Source organism: Callithrix jacchus, chromosome 15 (assembly GCF_049354715.1).
Source record: "Callithrix jacchus isolate 240 chromosome 15, calJac240_pri, whole genome shotgun sequence".
NCBI classification, from domain to species: Eukaryota; Metazoa; Chordata; class Mammalia; order Primates; family Cebidae; genus Callithrix; species Callithrix jacchus.
Genome location: NC_133516.1, coordinates 22334358 through 22353321, shown reverse-complemented (window position 1 = coordinate 22353321; position 18964 = coordinate 22334358). Strand labels below are relative to the sequence as shown.

General features: G+C 38.7%; 1 protein-coding gene across 16 annotated transcripts in view; it reads left to right on the top strand.

Moving 5' to 3' along the window:
* ATP13A4 (ATPase 13A4) overlaps nucleotides 1–18964 on the top strand; it is a 206684-nt gene that overhangs the window by 156891 nt on the left and 30829 nt on the right. For 11 of the 16 annotated variants that reach the window (XR_013527218.1, XM_054245487.2, XM_054245488.2 and 8 more), the window contains 8 exons: nucleotides 1719–1843; nucleotides 7555–7718; nucleotides 8546–8668; nucleotides 9463–9542; nucleotides 11007–11049; nucleotides 11424–11533; nucleotides 13723–13819; nucleotides 15480–15552. Coding sequence is in view for 13 of the 16 variants with exons in the window: in XM_054245487.2 (XP_054101462.2) it covers nucleotides 1719–1843; nucleotides 7555–7718; nucleotides 8546–8668; nucleotides 9463–9542; nucleotides 11007–11049; nucleotides 11424–11533; nucleotides 13723–13819; nucleotides 15480–15552 (815 nt within the window). In the remaining 3 variants the exon portion in view is untranslated. The remainder of the gene's footprint in view (nucleotides 1–1718; nucleotides 1844–7554; nucleotides 7719–8545; nucleotides 8669–9462; nucleotides 9543–11006; nucleotides 11050–11423; nucleotides 11534–13722; nucleotides 13820–15479; nucleotides 15553–18964) is intronic. The other 5 variants (XR_013527220.1, XR_013527219.1, XM_054245493.2 and 2 more) reach the window with 2 other exon arrangements.

Sequence of the window (18964 nt, the reverse complement as noted above, 5' to 3'; positions counted from 1 at the left end):
GGGCAAATAAAATGTGAGTTCCATAGAAATATAAGTAATATGCTAAGGGAGCGATTATTTCTGAGGAAGCCTTTGTGGGGGAAGTGGCATGAGAATTGGGGCTCAAAACATAGGGAGAGTTTCAGTAGCAGATCATGGGGAGATTACAACCTTTTCTATGAAATAAGGAAAAATGTCTTAGAGCAGTCTAAAGCAAACATCTAGAGATGGTTAAGTAGAGAGAAAACCCATTGCTAGTGGTTCAACTTGGCTGGAAATTAGAGTGGGTGAAGAATTTAGTGATCGCTGAAGCTGGAAAGGTAGTTTGGAACCAGATCATAGAGAGATTTAAATGACAGGTTCAGGAAATGGGAAATGCCATCCTTTCAAGCCTGCTCTGAGGTGAGTAGTTGAAACTGTGTCCACTTTCTGCAGCTCTGTGGAGGTGTTAGCAGTTTCCTGGGAGCATCACTGACTCCAATTCATGACCGTGGCTGATGTGAGACCCACTCTTGAGACAGGCAGGGAGTTTTAGTGCGTGCCTCTTTCATCGATTGTTTCAGCCAGTGCTAGGCAGTGCTGGTGTCTTGTTCTCTGTTTGTGTCTAAGATACATAAATCATGGAAGAATCTTTGAACTCCTGATCCTCAGTGTATTCCCCTGCACTGGGTTCTGTAGAATGTCCCTGAAAATATTCTTGGGGTGGATAGGAGCCTTGAAGACTGCACTTTCTTGCAGAAACATTCACGCTTCATGCAGAAGATTATTGCTACCACTGGGGGAGAAAGAAAGGGATGAGTTTGACCTGAATAGAGAGGCCTGTTTGTTGAGATTATGACCTCATACCTCCTTGGGCTAAAATAATATTGATTATAGACTTGCCTGCTGGAGGGACTGGCATTTTATTATATTTTTCTTTTGCCTGCTTTATTTTTCATGTTTTGTACCAGAACTAAAACTCCCCTTTGTGGTTAACAGGTGAGGTAATGAAAATCAGGCTAGCCACAACAGATGGAGGAGAACCTTGTCGGCTTTCGGCTCGTTTTCGGCAAAGGTTAAAGCAAAGCTTTTGCTTAACAGTCACTTCCTCTTCATTCAGTTAGAGTCAACATCTCCAGAGCCTTTGTGTCCCCTCCTGTCCTCTTTCTGCATCATTCCTGGTCCATAATTGGCGCCTAACTAACAGTGCTTGAATGAGCGAATGGAACCACTATGACAGGGGTCTTTTTCCTGTCATTTTGCTTCCTGTAAGAAAGCAATAATGTGGCCGGGTGTGGTGGCTCATGCCTGTAATCCCAGCAGTCTGGGAAGCTAAGGTGGGTGGATCACGAGGTCAGGAGTTCAAGACCTGCCTGGTCAAAGTGGTGAAACCCCGTCTCTACTAAAAAATACAAAAATATTAGCTGGGCGTGGCGGCGGGCACCTGTAATCCCAGTTACTTGGGAGGCTGAGGCAGAGAATTGCTTGAACCTGGGAGGCAGAGGTTGCAGTTAGCCGAGATCGCACCACTGCACTGCAGCCTGAGCGACAGAGTGACACTCTGTCTCAAAAACAAATAAACAAACCCAAAAATTAGCCAGGCATGGTGGTAGTTGCCTGTAATCCCAGCTACTGGGGAAGCTGAGGCAGGAGAATCGATTGAACCACTGTTCTCCAGCTTGGATGACAGACTTCATCTCAAAAAAAAAATAGCTATAATGTGTTATTTCTGTTCATTGCATCTATATATGTATTTTCAGGGAGAAGGTAGAATCAGACCTGATTTTTCTGGGGCTGCTGATCTTGGAGAATCGATTGAAGGAAAAGACAAAACCTGTCTTGGAAGAGCTCATCTCAGCCCAGATAAGGACTGTAATGATCACAGGTGAGTTCTTACAAACAGCAAGAATTTGATGTGGAAATAGACACGGTTCACTCATTTAATAAATATCGTTGACTACCTACTCTGGACCAGACACCATTCCAGGTGCTGGAGATGGGCAACAAAAAGGCACAGTTACTGCTTGCCCTGAGTTTCCATGTCAGTAGAATGAGAGAAAATCAACCGATCAATCAAATAATATCAGCGTTCTGAGCTACACAAATAGGATAATGTGGGAAAGCGTGTTTGACCATCTGTTCTAGATGAGCTGGGTAAGAGAGGCCTCTCTGAGAGGCGACATTTGAATTAAGACTGAAATGACAAGAAGAAATGAGCCAGGCAAAGATGATTTTTACTGTCAAATGTTAGAAGAAGAAGCATCCTTAGTTGATGGGGTCTATAACCTATGCTGAAGGATCATCAATCATAAAATCCACTATTCTAGAAATTTAAGAAAATGCTGTCCTCTCTACTCCTCCAAAACTCCAAATCATACAAACAAGAGAGCAATGAGAAGGAATCACACAAGAGAAATGTGTGAAATTTCTTAATGAAATTAAGTGTGACTTTGTTAATAAAATTTCACACTGATGCTATAATTTTTTAACTGGAAAAGAGACTAGAGGTGAATAAATGATTTCCTAATGAATTCGTGTTCACATTTTTGGGGTGTGTATTGCCTTTCTTTTCTCTGCTTTGATAGTCAGATTTTTTTTAACATGAAGATACATTATTTCCCCATCAAAGCAGGCACTTTATGTTCCCACTTCCCCTGAGCCCAATTCTACAGTTGCAAACTCTAGAATACTTTTATTTCATCTTTTGTACTTCTCTGTCCCCTGTTCTACTTCCCACAATCCAAGAGTCTCCTGGACTGCTTTTACTTTTTGAAGTTGCTGAGTTAATTTACTACGTATTAGGATTTCCCTTACATTGTGACCATTGTTTCAAAAATCTTTATCTAGCACTTATATGACACATTCTCGTAATCTATCCTTAACTTGTTTATCTACAAGAGTTCATCATTCACTTGCTCTCTTTACTTCCGCTTTTCTCATATTGAAATTTCTGCTCTGTATCTTTCCTTGTTTGTTTATAATTTTTTTCCCTCAAGTATTGCCCTTGGATGGAATAGAGGGGTGATATGTCCTTTGATTCCTTATATATGCTTGAATATCTTACTTTTTCTGACAGGTGAATGATATCTTGCTCAGATATAGGACCCTTGAATTATTGTTCTTTTTTCTTTTTTTGAGACGAAGTTTTGCTCTTGTTATCCAGGCTGGAGTGCAGTGGTGCAATCTTGGCTCACTGCAACCTCCACCTCCTGGGTTCAGGCAATTCTCCTGCCTCAGCCTCCTGAGTAGCTGGGATTACAGGCGTGCGCCACCATGCCCAGCTAATTTTTTGTATTTTTAGTAGAGACGGGGTTTCACGATGTTGACCAGGATGGTCTCGATCTCTTGACCTTGTGATCCACCCGCCTCGGCCTCCCAAAGTGCTGGGATTACAGGCATGAGCCACCGCGCCCAGCCCTGTTCTTTTTTCTTAATGATCTATATGTAGAGGCTATTCCTTTTTCTTTCTGGCTTCTGATATTGCACATGACAAGTCCAGTCAGAGTCCATTGTAAGTAATTTATTCTTTTCTGCACATAATCTTTTTTTTCCTTTTTTTTTTAAATTGAACTTTAGGTTCTGGGGTACATGTGCAGATCATGCAGGATTGTTGCATAGGTACACACATGGCAATGTGGTTTGCTGCCTCCATCCCCCCATCACCTACATCTGGCATTTCTCCCCATGTTATCCCTCCCCACCCCCTCACTATCCCTCCCTTACCCACCCCCGCAGACCCCACTGTGTGATGCTCCCCTCCCTGTGTTCCTGTGTTCTCATTGTTCAACACCCGCCTATGAGTGAGAACTTGTGGTGTTTGATTTTCTGTTCTTGTGTCAGTTTGCTGAGAATGATGGTTTCCAGATTCATCCATGTTCCTACAAAGGACACAAACTCATCATTTTTTATGGTTGCATAGTATTCCATGGTGTATATGTGCCACATTTTCCTTGTCCAATCCATCGTCGACGGGCATTTGGGTTGGTTCCAGGTCTTTGCTATTGTAAACAGTGCCACTATGAACATACGTGTTCTCCACATAATCTTTTTAACTTTGGAATTTAGAAATGTTTCCCTTTGCATTTGCCTTATTTCATTAACTTCATCTGGAACATGGAGAGCACTTTGAGGAAAACTTTTTTTAAAATCATTTTTGTGACATAGTCTTAAGTCAGCATAATATTTGTCCCTTTGAATGTTATACATATGATAAAACGAATTGCAAAAAGTATCACATTTACAACAAGAACATTAGTTTATATAACTGAATCACCAAATATGTAATCTCTTGTAACAATAACTTAATGGTCCTAACTCTATTCTCTGAATGGACCAATTTTTTGATGATTCATTCACTTAAGAAGTTTTGAGTTGAGTACAATTTCTTGTTGCTTCTTTCCATGATCCAAGGCTTTAGAATCAATCCCTGGAAACCATCAATTAGAACCAGACTTCCCCAGAATCAGGAAGAGATAGGAGTGGGAGAAACATGGAGGGCACTTTTTAAATCTTTCTTCCTGCCAGAAAAATTTTCCCTATTGTTTATTTAATTTTTGCCTCTATTCTCTGTCTTTCCATTTTTACTTTTGGAATTTTCATTACTGTTTATCCTTTCCATCTATCTTTTTTTTCTCGTAGTTGTCATATTTTTTTTATTTATGTTTTAGAGACAGGGTCTTGCTTTGCTGCCCAGGCTAGAGTGCAATGGGATGATCATAGCTCACTTTTAGCCTTGAATTCCTGGGCTCAGGTGATCCTCCTGCTTAGCCTCCTGAGTAACCGGGACTGCAGGTGTGCACCACTGTGCCTGGCTTTAGATTGTATATTTTTATAATTTTGCTTTCAGACTTTTTCTTTCTTTGCACCCAGTTTGTTCAAAGCACAATCTTAGGTCTCAACAATGCTCACTATCTTTTTCAAATCCCCTTTTGAGTCGTTCGGTTTTTAAATGTGTATGTGGTGGGAGTTGCTCAAGAAAATGTTTTTTGCTGCATTTGAGTTTTCTTAAGTGCTCGCCTCATTTTTAAAGCAGGTTTCGTCGGTCTCCAGCAGCTTCTTGACTTCACGTGCTCTGATTGTTCCTCCTGATCTTTCCTGTTCAGCGTCTCGGATTTCTTAAATAGGTTGTTAGACGGTTTTTTTTTTTTTTTTTTTGGGTCAGGTGATTGGTGCTCAGGCCTGGGATGTTTATCCTGATCAGTGGATCTCTCACAGGTGGTAGATGGCAAAAAGAAGACAGGCTGTCAGGAGCCTGCTGAGGCAGGTTCGGGGCTCCCTATAACCTTCCAGCCTCAGGTAGCTCCTTCCCACCACTTCAGCTCTTTTGAGAATCTTCGTACGCATTTTGGTAGAAACCTGGGAGAAGCTATGTTAGGATAGCCCACCAGATGTTATATGATTAATTTTTTAATGGTTGCTCTCGGAATCACAACATACATACCTTTCCTTTCAAGAAGTCTTATAACCAGGAATGTCTCTTTCTTTCTCTCCTTTATGTCATTATTGTCATAAGTATGACATATGTTGAAACCCCCCACCAGATAGTGAGATAGTCTTTACTTTCAATACTGAAGTTAAAGAACCTGAGTAAAGAAAATTAGACTTTTATATGTACCCAGATTATTATTATTTCTGTTTCTGTGTTTTCACTCCTTAAGTTACAAGTTAACCTCTGGTATCATTTCCTTTCAACCTGAAGAACCTGTAGCTTTTGTTGTTGTTGTTTTTCTTTTGAGCGTATCCACTTTTGACCAATTATCTTCATTTTCCTTCATCTGATAAAGTCTTCGTTTCTCCTTTATTCCTGACGGATAGTTTCAGTGTCTACAGGAGTCAGAGTTGACACTTCAAAGTGAAAGATGAAGTCAACACTTCAAAGATATTGTTCCACTATTTTCTTCCCTCCAAATTTTTGATGAGAAATCTGTGGTAATTTGAATTACTGTTTTCTTATACGTAATGTGGTTTTCTCTAACTGCTTTTTTGTTTTTCTTTGATTTTTTCGCATTTTGATTATTATGTGTCTGGTTGTGATTCTCACCAAGTTTATCTTGTTTGGAAGTCACTGAGCTTCTTGAAGCTGTAAATTTAAGTTTTTTTAAAATCATACTTGGGAAAATTTCTGCTATTATTTTTTCATTTTTTTTCTTTTTTGACCTTTTTTCCTCTCCTTGGACCCTAATGACATGAATATGAACTGTTTTGATATCTTTGAGTCTGTTCATTAAAATGATTTTTTTCTCTCTGTTCTTCAGGTTGTATAATTTCCATTGATCTATTCTGCTATTGAGTGCATTCAGTGATTTTTTTTTAATTTCAGGTATTATATTTTTTAATTCTAAAGTATCTATTCAGTTTTTTCCCTACAGTTTATATTTCCTTGTTGAGAACTTCTATCTTTCCACCTATTTCAGGAATATTAACAGTTAACACAGGAAGGGGGATTATGAAAGCTGCTTTAAAGACCATTATCTTGTACTTCCAACATTTAGGTTATTTAGGGGATTGCCAACCGTTGTGATTTTTCTTGAGAATTGGCCAGATTTTCGAGATTTTTCATGTTGAATAGCCTGAACATTTTGAATATTATGTTGTGAAACTTTGAATCCTATTATAATCCTCTGGAGACTGTTGAGGGTTTTTTGTTTGTTTGTTTGTTTGTTTTTTGGCTAGCAATTAACCATAACCTCTATCTTTCCTGTTGTAGGTGGTGGTTCGAATATTAGCTTAAATATAAAATCTTGTGCTATGATGTTTGGGTCTGCTTCATTCAGAGGTTACTCTCACAAATGGGGGTGATTTATATCATAGTTTAATTCCTGAAGCTTTTGTTATCTTTCTTTGGATCTGATCCACACACGCACAGCTCTAGGCTGAATTTGAGACTTATATAATTCATATACTGAATTAGTCTGGCCCTATCCTTTCCAGGATTCTGCCCATGCTCTTTAGCCTGCAAGCGTCCCTTTTCCTGGCTCCTCTGGCCAGAAAGACTGGGTATCTTTTGGAGTTCTGATGCCCAAACAGCTTCTGAACTGAGGCCCACATGCCAGTCAAATATGGAAGAGGGAAGAGAAAAAAAGCTGAGAAACCCATTCCCTTGTATGTTGCTTCTACAAATTTGACTCCCTCTCACCATCTGCCTGCTTTTGTTTACATTTCAAAGTCCTTGGGGAGTTGCTTCTTGGTTTTTGTTCAGAGTTTTCCATTGTAATCAGTGGGAGAGAGAGATCATAGAGGGCTTACTCCATTTTGACTAGAAGTGGAACCACCAGATACCCTACTAAACCAGAGGATTTGCCTAAACACTTGCAAAGCTGCTAACAAATGATGAAAATAGATTTGGATTTTGCTTTTTCATTTTCTCCCTTAGTCTGGCAAAAACACACTGGTAGAATATGAAGTAACTTGATGAAAATCAGTAAGAACCAGAAAAGGGATCGTGGAGTCACAAAGGTCAGGGCTGAAAAGGTATTAGGGATCATTTCTCTTCATACCTGAAATAAGGACTGAACTCCCCACACTGGTTTTCTAGGCTCTGCATGAATTAGCTCTATCTCGCCAGCCTCATTTTGAGATGCTCCTCCTTTCCTCTAGGTGACAATCTTCAGACTGCCATCACAGTGGCCAGAAAATCTGGAATGGTTTCTAAAAGCCAGAAAGTCATTCTCATTGAGGCAAATGAAACCACTGGGTCCTCATCAGCATCTATATCTTGGACATTAGTAGAAGAGAAGAAACACATTATGTATGAAAATCAGGTATTCCTGAACACAGACCTTCTGCCACATGACCAATGTGTCTTACAGTGTTGGTGACTAAGCAGCTTTGACCTAGAGTCAACATATGCTTCCAAGGTTCTAGCATATATGCTGTTGAATGAACTCAATTACATTGGTTTTCCCAAACTTTTCTTACTGAGCTTGAAGATATAGGGCTTTCCTGTGTGCTGGAAAGAATCCATCTTTTAAACTTAAAAAAACGGTTGGCCCTGTATGAGAAAGAATATAGTGAGTTGGGCTGAATCTAACTTCTCCCTTTCCCCTTGCTTGTCAACCACCCCACTGGGTTCAAAGGGGATCTAGTTCTTGGGAGAGATGCTGCTGTGTGTGAAACTTTTTTCTCACCCTGAAAACATAGTCAGAAAATCAGACTGTGTTTTCAGGGTGAGAAAAAAAGTTTTATTCATTTATTGCCAGTCTTGTCAGTATTCAATCTCCATTGTATCCTTGTAGAACAATATTAATTCCCTAAGGAAAAAAATAGTAAGTTCTCATTTCAGGGAGAAATTTGTTAAGCTGCAGTGCTTTTGTATTTTACACTTGAAATGTGTGAAATGTGCTCTTCTCTGGGACTTAGCAAGATCAAATCAGGATGAAAACAGGACATGAGTAAGTGTTATCCTGTTCACTAGTTGTCTGTGATGTGCAAAGACTGATCTAGCAAGAAGAAAATGCTTCTCTGTGGAATCAGAGTGATCCTCACAGAGAGATCCTGGGCTGTCTTCATTATCTTCTCTCAGATATGCTTGTGGTTCTAACCACTCTGTCAAATGAAGAGTCTAAAATAACTGTGTCTTGCTTTGTAGGACAATTACATTAACATCAGGGATGAAGTCTCTGATAACGGCAGAGAAGGAAGTTACCATTTTGCCCTAACTGGAAAATCCTTTCATGTTATAAGTCAACATTTCAGCAGCTTACTGCCAAAGGTAAGTTCTCAGAGGGTAACAATCTCCCTGTGAAAATGCTGATGATGTCACTTACAGAGCATGCTTGTAAACTATTTCAAATCTTGAAACAGATAAAACATATTCAGTGAGTTCTCTGTATTTAAGAGAGACTAATATTTTTGTAGAGGATACTATTGTCTTATTTCCTACTAGGTTTGAAATAAATAAACTTGATTAGTCAATTTTCCACCATCTATCTATACGATTGAAGTGTCAGTGATTTCTTGAATTATAAAGATGATTTTAGATGGCTGTCACTATATTGCCCTGGTGAGGGGTCTCAAAGTGTAGTGGAAACTCTGCAGTTATACAGGAAGGCAGACCAAGAATAAAGGAACACCATTAGTTTTTTGGTAGATGACCTCTGTACTCAAGAAGGTCAAACTTAAAGCTTTAGTAGCGGGGGAGGTAAGTTTTAAATATATAGTTGTCCCTCAACCTCTTGCTGTTTTGCAATTCAAGGTTCCATTAAGCTCAAGATTTTTCAGGACATTCCACATGGCAGCTGAGGTAAATTCCTGTAGGTCATCATTTTCATAAAATATTTTTTGTTAAGTGATTATCTTTACTGATTTTTGTTTTTCACTGACCACTTATCTGATGACCAAACCCTCAATGTTTGTCTTAAAATACAAAGGAAGGCTCATGGGAAACTGTTTTTTTCTTTATCATAAATGTCTTGATACAGTCAACATTCTGAGTGTTATCAATTATTTCATGTCCAGCCAGTTGACTTGATTAAAAAAAAAATCTCCATTTTGGGTTCCTTACAGATACTGATCAATGGGACCATCTTTGCAAGAATGTCTCCTGGGCAGAAATCCAGTCTGGTGGAAGAATTTCAAAAACTGGAGTAGGTTCTTTGCCAGTGCAGGTGGCATGAAGTGCATAAAGGCATAGCAGTCGGGGGGAGTGGAAGAGGCACAGGGAGTCACTCAGTTTGGCAAGGCCAGTGGTCCTTACTCTGGCTGCATGAGGCAGTCACTGGAGAGCTTTGGGAAAAAGAGCAATACCAAGGGATCCCACCATTCAGACATCCTGATTCACTTGTTTATATGGGGCTTGAAAAATCAGTATTTTTTTCACATAAGTCAATTTTGCATTTGATGTTGAGGATCACTGCACTAGAACCTAAGGGGCCTGAAAGAGTATGGGGAGAAATAAGACTGGAAAGGTAGCTTGAGCTCAGCTCCCAGAGGGAATGAGAATTTAGACTTTATTTGTATATGCTGTCATCACAATGATGACATAAGGAGATTCATATGGCAAGAGATTCATGTAACCCTAAAAATACTACATTATTTGTATGCCAAAGCATTCTTTCCCATTCTAAATCAGAAAAATTATTCTCTTCTAACACAAAGGGTCTCCATTCCTAGACAGAATGGGCAGTCCAAATGAAGTGCCCATATCATTTGGGACCCTTTGTTTCCTGTTAATAGAACCCCACAGAGTACCAGAGGCTTTCACTACTTTTCTCACCGGGTCACAACAACATGGTTCTGACTCCTACCCATTTCTACTCTGTCCTCCCATTCATTTGACTACATTATCAGGCTAGCTTCTCAGTTCAGAAAGCCCCGTCTTTTCAACATGGCTGAAACCTAGGCAGTCAACGAGTTACCTCCATACAGCAGTGTGGAAGAAAAGTACAGCATATTCTATGAATGCTGTCAGAATGTGCCTAATTTTTAAAGCTGGCTATTAATAATCCTTGTCAATGATTCAAGAGAGTATTCACCCTTCCTCAAAAAGCCATTCTGAAGCAGGAGTGTGTTTTCTTTCTTCAGCTTCTAGGCCTGGCATTACATACTTGAGTGACTGTTGACAGGGTGGCTTTCCTCTCATGCCAGTATTAATAGCACAAACCACTATGACTTGTTATCACTTTAGGCTTGATGAACGCTTTCCAATAAAGTACCTCATTTAATACTCATAGCATTTCGTAGGCAAAATAATCATAATAATGGGAATAATAATAATAGTGAAAAGGGTAAGATGGCCAGGTCAACATCTAGATCTGGTTTCAAATCCTATGGCCTCTCTGCCATGCCATACGTACATCATATAATCGTGAGCACCTCTGTTTTACAGCTGAGAAAGCTCTCCCTATGCAGTGACGTGCAGTGTCTACATGGAACACTTACAGTCATTGTATAAACTGCTGAATTACCCTTTTTTCAGTCAAACCAGACTCTTAGGAAAATTCCCTTAAATAATGAGATTGAACCTTAGTGATGATCACTTTGTTTTTTTAATTAGAGAAATGAGCAAGATAGCTTTGATGTCCTCTACAATTAATGTGGTTCCCTCTTAGTTACTTTGTAGGTATGTGTGGTGATGGAGCCAATGACTGCGGAGTAAGTAGCTGCCAGTGTGTGTGGCCATAATCTCACGTTCAATTATACGTAAGCCCTGTAGAGGTAATACTCCTGGGATATACACCATTTCCATTCATCTTAATGGATAAACTTGTGACTTTGACCAAAGTCACATGATGAGTCAATGGTTAGTTTAGGCTACATGGGGAAGAATTTGGTTCTGGAATTCTCATTTCTTTGGCTGGGTATCCTAATGTGGCCTTTTTCTTACACTGCAGGCAGGGTTAAGTCTCTTGGTTAGAGTTTGGGCATACAAACTACCTTGTGGCCAGCTTAACTGGCCTCTTCTTATGAGGCTTTAGCAGAGACGTCTGTGAGTCCATATGGGGAGTAAGCTGATTCTTTGCTTTCAGGCTCTGAAAATGGCTCATGTGGGCATCTCTTTATCAGAGCAGGAGGCATCTGTGGCCTCACCTTTCACTTCCAAAACTCCAAACATTGAGTGTGTACCTCACCTTATCAAGTAAGTAGGCACTTCCTCAAATGTGGTTTTCTCTCTCTTGACCTTTGGTGCAAATCACATTGTTCTGCCTGGGAACAACCAGAGAAACGTTGTGTCCCTGAGTGGGGAGGGTGCTTTATGGAAGAACACAGTCAACCATTCTTCTTCCAAATGGATTTTCCAGAAGTTAAAAGTAACATTGGGAGAGCAGTGGCATTTCCAATGAATTCACTGATTAGGTTATTTTTAGAAGACTGGATTTTGGAACTTGTTACTGCTTTAAAAGTGTCAATCATCCTCATTTTTCAAATGTTATCTAACTCCTTTTCAATTTTTATTTGAAAAATAAAGTTTTCACAATCTTAATTGACTCTTGCTGCTTTCACTAAAATTTGCTTTGATGCTCCCCCACTCTGCCAAAAACGTACTTCTGCTGCATTATATTTGAATGATGCAGATAGTTAGCATGGTGGCTGCTCTTGGTTATTATAACTGATGTGTTTATAGTTTAAAAATGCTATAATGTCTGCTATCTTCAAAACAGCTTGGAGATGCAGGAATGGCTATTTTTTTTAACAAATAAAAAAAATTGAAGTTCAGAAAATTCAGTTAATGCGCCCAAGCACATATAGCCATATGAGGTTAGAGATTGTTTTAGAATTAATTTTATTCAAAGGTGGTTTATCTATAGATATACTCTTCCACCATATTAAAATAATACTTTGGCTAAGTCCTTCCAATTTTTTATTTATACATGCATTTGACAAATATTTAGTGAGTAGGCATTTAGTGTCAGAAACTAATGGAGATTACTGATTTTGACAGGTGCTATCAAGGAAATAAAAAGGGTAAAAGGGAGTAAAATGGCTATGCAGGTGGAAGTGGCTGCTTCAGATGGGGAGGGATGGGAAATACTCTATAAGGAGGTGGGGAATAAGGAGAAGCTACCTCTGGCCAGCGGAAATGTCCTGACAAAACTCTGATACAGAAAAAACCTAGTTTGAGGATCAGGTTTTAGTACCCCAGGAAATCATAATGGGCATGATTTTAAACTTAAACTAAAAGAGTATAATCTAGTTTGGGGGTAGTGGCTCATGCCTGTAATCCCAGCGCTTTGGGAGGCCGAGGTGTGTGGTCACCTGAGGTCAGGAGTTTGAGACCAGCCTGGTCAATATGGTGAAACCCCGCCTCTACTAAGAATACAAAAAAAAAAAAAAAAATTAGCTAGAAGTGGTGATGCATGCCTGTGATCCCAGCTACTCAAGAGGCTAAGGTGGGAGAATCCCTTGAACCTGAGTCGTGGAGGTTGCAGTGAGCTGAAATCCTCAAACCAAGTTTTTTACTGTAGCAGAGTTTTGCCATGACATTTCCTCTGCCCAGAGGTAGTTTTTCCTTATTCCCCACCTCCTTAGAGAGATTTTCCCATACCACTGCACTCCAGCCTGGGTGATGGAGCAACACTCTGCACTCCAGCCTGGATGATGGAACAAGACTCTCTCATAAAATAATAAAAATTTAAAATGTAAAAACTCTAATTTTCCCCAAATGAAATAGATAAAAGTGACATTTCATATGTCATCTATTTCATGCTTTAAATGCGTATTAGTCAATCAACTGACAATAACACAAATGAAAATGCTCATCCCTTCCAGCCTATTTCAATTTGATATATGACTAATTTAAGTGTGTATATTGTTTTAGTCCAGTTTTAGAAAAAGCTGGGACTGCCAAAATGAAATTTGAATCAAATGCTTGCCAAGCTCCTGAGTCTTCATTATGAAAATAACCCCCAAATCTGCAATTTTGTTTAAATCCATTAGGTCACAGATGAAGAAACTGAGACAAAAGAAATGATCTTCCATGTCACATTAGTGAATAGGTATAAGATCTGGCACTAGCTCCCAGGTCACCCGATCTGAGTTCAGGAGCTAAATCCATGCCTGCTGAAAGGACATGAGCAACTGTAAATCTAGACTCCATCACCAGATTAAGGCACTTGGAACTTGGCCTGGAATTGGTCTTTCTTAAAAATCGGGTTGTTCAGTTTACTGACAGCCAGCATCCGCCACCTCAAGGCTGTCGATATTCAGACAAACGGTTGTGTAATGACTTTTGATTTTTTTCTCCTGAGCTCAGCTGAACAGCACAGAATAACTGACCTTATTTCTTTTCGTTACTTTCATGTCTTTTTCATTTCTTTTCTTACACAGGGAAGGACGTGCAGCTCTCGTGACCTCCTTTTGCATGTTTAAGTACATGGCTCTATACAGCATGATTCAGTATGTTGGTGTTCTGCTGCTCTACTGGGTATGACTTGGGACTTAGCCTCTTGGTTAGTGTGAACTAAAGCAGCGGTGCGCTCTCAATTTACAATGCCTCTTAAAGAAAGAGTACAAATAGGGTATCTCAGCAGCAATAGCCCTTCCAAAAATATCCTTAAGAATTTTTAAAGTAAATCAGAATGAGACAAATTTTCACAGGAAAAGTTGCTGATGTCAATTCTCTGATATAGAAATCTTTTATCTAGTGACAGCTGAGAATCACAACTAAATATATTCCTTTCCTCTGGCTCTTACTTTTACCTGATTGGACCAGGTCTTTATCTTCCTAATTCCAATGTGGCTCTACCCTAGTCTACCACTCAGTAAAGAAATAGTTCTCCACATCAGGGTGCTGCTAACTAAATGCTTCATAATTGAACCTCCTCAGGAAAATAAGACCTGATTTTTAATGTTTGCCATTTCAGTGGTGTAAATACTCCTACCATAACCAGTTTCAAGTTATCTCTCCATTGTCACTGAACATGAAGTGGAGAAAAATGTACAGTAGTATATCATTCTATAATACTTGCACCATATAGATACAAGAGTTGAAATGACCTCAAGGGCACAGATAACAGTAAAATGTAGAAAAATATCCACAAAATGCTCAGCTTTGAGTATTTATTAACTTTAGTTTTAGTATAATTTATGTAATGGTACATTGGTTTAATTTAAGTTTTCATACTGACCTTGTTCAACAACCAGGTCACACATCTCTGAAAATTTAGCAATTGGCTTTCCAGTGTTAGTCTAAGCCAGCATGCCACTGGTTCCCTGAATATAGGGATGTGAAAATTGGCATATCATATCACAAAAAATACATAAGTCTTGTGATGACTTTTATTATTTAGCAAGATATAAAAGGAGAAAAAACATGCCCATCATCTGTGAACTCAGCATGTGAGCTTACTCCAAAAAGGAAATGTCATCATCTTTATATAGTGCTTTCTTTTTCCTGGGTTAAAGGTTTTAGTTCTATTGCTTTCAGATTAACTGTATCTTTTCCTACTCACTGATAAATGGGCTAGAGAAGAATAGGCTATTTATGGAAATTTGGCTCTATTTTAGAATCTTAAGTTGTACTCAAAAGTAGAATTAAGCATCATCTCCTTTCCACTAAGTGTTGGGGAGCAGGAAAGTGAGTTTCTTAAAATTGGTAAGACTTGAACTTTTTCCTCAAGAGTATTAAGATGCCTTGCTAGGAATTTCTAACATTTTGTCTAAAAACATTCAAGAATGCAAATCATGGGTTTACTTATTCTCATTTTCCATCAGTAAAATTTATGTAAGGGATGTATTCTTTTATTGTGTGAGATGAAATCCTTAATTTTCTGTTAACAAGTAGCAAAGAGAACAGACATGAATCTGGTAGGTGAAGATGTCCTCCTCAACAAATTAATAACGATGCACATCATGTGCCCCTAAAGCACACGATGACGGCCCTCCTGAAGAGAGAGGGTTTCACAGATTTGGTTTTGATTACTTCCACCAACACCATCCCTCATCAACTCAACCAGGCCCCAACCACAGCATCTCCACAGTAATTACTTGAAAAACCTATGTCTCAGTGAGAAAATAAATGTGATCAATGTTTAATTTCATCCAGAAGGCCACAACTTTTTGATCTGATTTCTTCTTATTTTCAGAAGACAAACAGCCTTTCAAATTACCAGTTTCTGTTCCAGGATCTGGCCATTACAACTCTCATTGGTGTAACAAGTAAGACATTTTAAAACTTTCTTACCAGAGGTGCTACCCTCAGCTGGCCTCCCTCTGCTTTGGAAACCTTTGTCTACCGTGAGGAACAGCAGCTGCGACAGCAGCAACGATGTGTAACTTATTCCCAAATATATGCAGAGAGAGGAAATAGAATCCTCATTTTTGAGTGTTGCAAGAAAGTATTAGCAAAGGAAAAGCCTGCTCGCTATTTTTCTGTTTTCTGCAAAATGTGGAACTTCTATAAATGGTCACTAAACACTTAAAATGAAAAAGGCAGCTTGAAAATCAGGAACACTAACTTCAGAGTGCTTTTAGGTATAGTTATAGTTAAATGTGCTGAATTTGTAGAAGCCAAATGGCTTTTATATTTCTCATATCTAAATCTTAGCTTCTCAGGATTTAGAATGAAGATTAAAGGTCATCTTGTCATTATATCTCTCTTACCCTCTACCTTCTAGTGAATATATAAATTGTCTCCCTAATTTCCTTATTTATGACTTCATTGTTTTAGAGCTGTCTTAGATTTACAACAAAATTGAGAGGAAGGTACAGAGATTTCCCATGTACTTCCTTCCCCAGCACATGCATAGCCTCTGCTATTATCAACACTCCTCAACAGAGTGGTACATTTGTTGTAACTGATGACCTTACATTGATGAATGATTGAAGTTTTGACATGTCTTTATTGTTTTGCTTTTGTCTTACTAGTTCAGCTAAAGGAAAATCTCATGTTGGAACTAACTCAGTCATCAATTGCAACCATAGGTTGATTATGGATACAAGAGTTTGGCAAAACTCAGTGAAAGCATTTTATGAGAAACAATCAATAATAATATCATTGTTTTCCAAAGTCAGTAGTTTACATTGCAGTTCATTCCTGGTCTTGCACATTTTATGGGTTGGAACATATGTAAAATGACATTTATCCGTCATTACAGTGTCACACAGAGTATTTTCACCGCCCTAAAAATCCTCTTTGCTCTGCCTAGTCATCTTTCCCCCTTTCCCAAAGCTCCTAGCAGCCACTATGATCTTCTGCTGTCTCAATAGTGTTGGCTTTTCTAGAATGTTATGCAGTTGGAATCATATATAGGCTTTTCAGATTTTTTTTCACTTAGTGATATGCATTTAAGGTTCTTCTGTATCTTTTCATAGTTTGATAGTTCATTTCTTTTTTTTTATTTTTTTATTTTTTATTGCATTTTAGGTTTTGGGGTACATGAGCAGAGCATGCAAGACAGTTGCATAGGTACACACATGGCAGTGTGTTTTGCTTCCTTTCTCCCCTTCACCCACATTTGGCATTTCTCCCCAGGTTATCCCTCCCCACCTCCCCCTCCCACTGGCCCTCCCCTTTTCCCCCCAATAGACCCCAGTGTTTAGTACTCCCCTTCCTGTGTCCATGTGTTCTCATTCTTCATCACCCGCCTATGAGTGAGAATATGCGGTGTTTCATTTTCTGTTCTTGTGTCAGTTTGCTGAGGATGATGTTCTCCAGATTCATCCATGTCCCTACAAACGACACAAATTGCTGTATAATACTCCATTGTCTGGATGTCCCACAGTTTATTTACTCATTTGCCTACTGAAGGATATCTCGGTTGCTTCCAAGTTTGGGCAACTGTGAAATAAAGCTGCTATAAACATCCATGTGCAGATTTTTGAGTGTAAATAAGTTTTCATTTCCCCTGGGTAAAGGATCGTGTAGTAAGAATATGTTCTGTTTTCTAAGAATCCGCCAAGCTGTCTTTCAAAGCAGCTAAACTAGTTTGTATTTCCACTACCGATGACTTACAGTCCTTGTTGCTTCACATACCAGCATTGAGTTTTGTTAGTGTTCTGGATTTTGGCCATTCTAATAGGTTTGTAGTAGATCCATTTATGCTTTTACTTTGGTTTCCTCTGACCTTCTCAAGGATTTTATTCCTTCAATAATCTTACTCCATTATTATCAACCTTTCTCTTGTTTCCTAGATCATTCCCAAAGGCATATAATACATTCTCTTTTCTTCTTCCTTTAAAAATCTTCTTTGACCCCAATCCACCACTAGCTACTGCCCCATTTATTTTGAAGCGTCCCAAACAGTTATGTATACCTACTTTCTCCACTCTCATCTCTACTTCTACTGCCATTCCAGTTCCATTAGCCAGATCCTAACACCAGGGGCATGAATTTGATTTTGGGGCTTATGCGGTTGTTCAGTGGGAGGCAGTGGTGTACTTGCAAATGTTTAATAAGTTGTTCTCCAAAAAAGTTTGAATATTCAAATAATATATATTTGTTTCCATATATAATGGAAACATATATATACAGAAAACATATATGTGTAACATATAAATAAATATACTCACATACCCCTATATATTTAGAATATATAGTGAGTAATTTGCAAATCATAACAAAATATAGAATACTCTCTTTTTTTTGGAGACAGAGTCTGACTCTATCACAATGGTACAGTGGCGTGATCTTGGCTCACTGCAACATCTGCCTCCTGAGTTCAAGTGGTTCTCATGCCTCAGCCTCCCAAGTACCTGGAATTACAGGTTCATGCCATCATGCTTGACTAATTTTTGTGTTTTTAGTAGAGATGAGGTTTTGCCACATTTTGTAGGCTGGTCTCTAACTCCCAACCTCAAGTGATCCACTTGCCTCAGCCTCCCAAAGTGTTGAGATTACAGGTGTGAGCCACCACGCCCGGCCAAATATGTAATACTCTTTATTGCAAATTTCATTTAGCCAATTGATTGTCACAAAATGCTTTTATTGAGTTTTGCCAAACTCTTGTGTCCATATCAATCTATAGTTACAATTGATGACTGAGTTAGTTCCAACATGAATGTTGGTTGAGATTTTCCTTTAGACTAGTAAGACAAAAGCAAAACAACAAAGACTTACGTCAAAACTTCAGTCATTCACCAGTCAAGTGGGAAACTTACTTGTTGAATCATATTAGTTCTTGAATGCTGGAAGAATATTTCCTCAGTTTAAACAATACTTACAAAATAATGGCTATAGATGTGACACATTTAGTTAAGTCTTCATTACCAACCTCAAGGACGTAGGTCATACTAAAATGTAGCAAAATAATGAGAGAGTTGTTGGTTTTGAGTATTCATTACCTTTATGTTTAATATCACATATTATTAATTGCACGTTTATAAAATTTACTTTTAATAATGGCTGTTTTGAATAGCTACATTGAAATTTAGCAGCAATTCGTCCTTATGAGCCAATACGAGCCAGCTACAGCCACCGTTGTCTATGTACATCACTGACACATTACAAAGATGCACGTCTTTAATTGCCTCTTCTACTTGCCTCATGGTCTTTATATCCTCTCATCATAAGCTTTATATCTTCTCATTATAATCTTAACAGCTATCATGCCAATTTATTTTAAAAACTTGT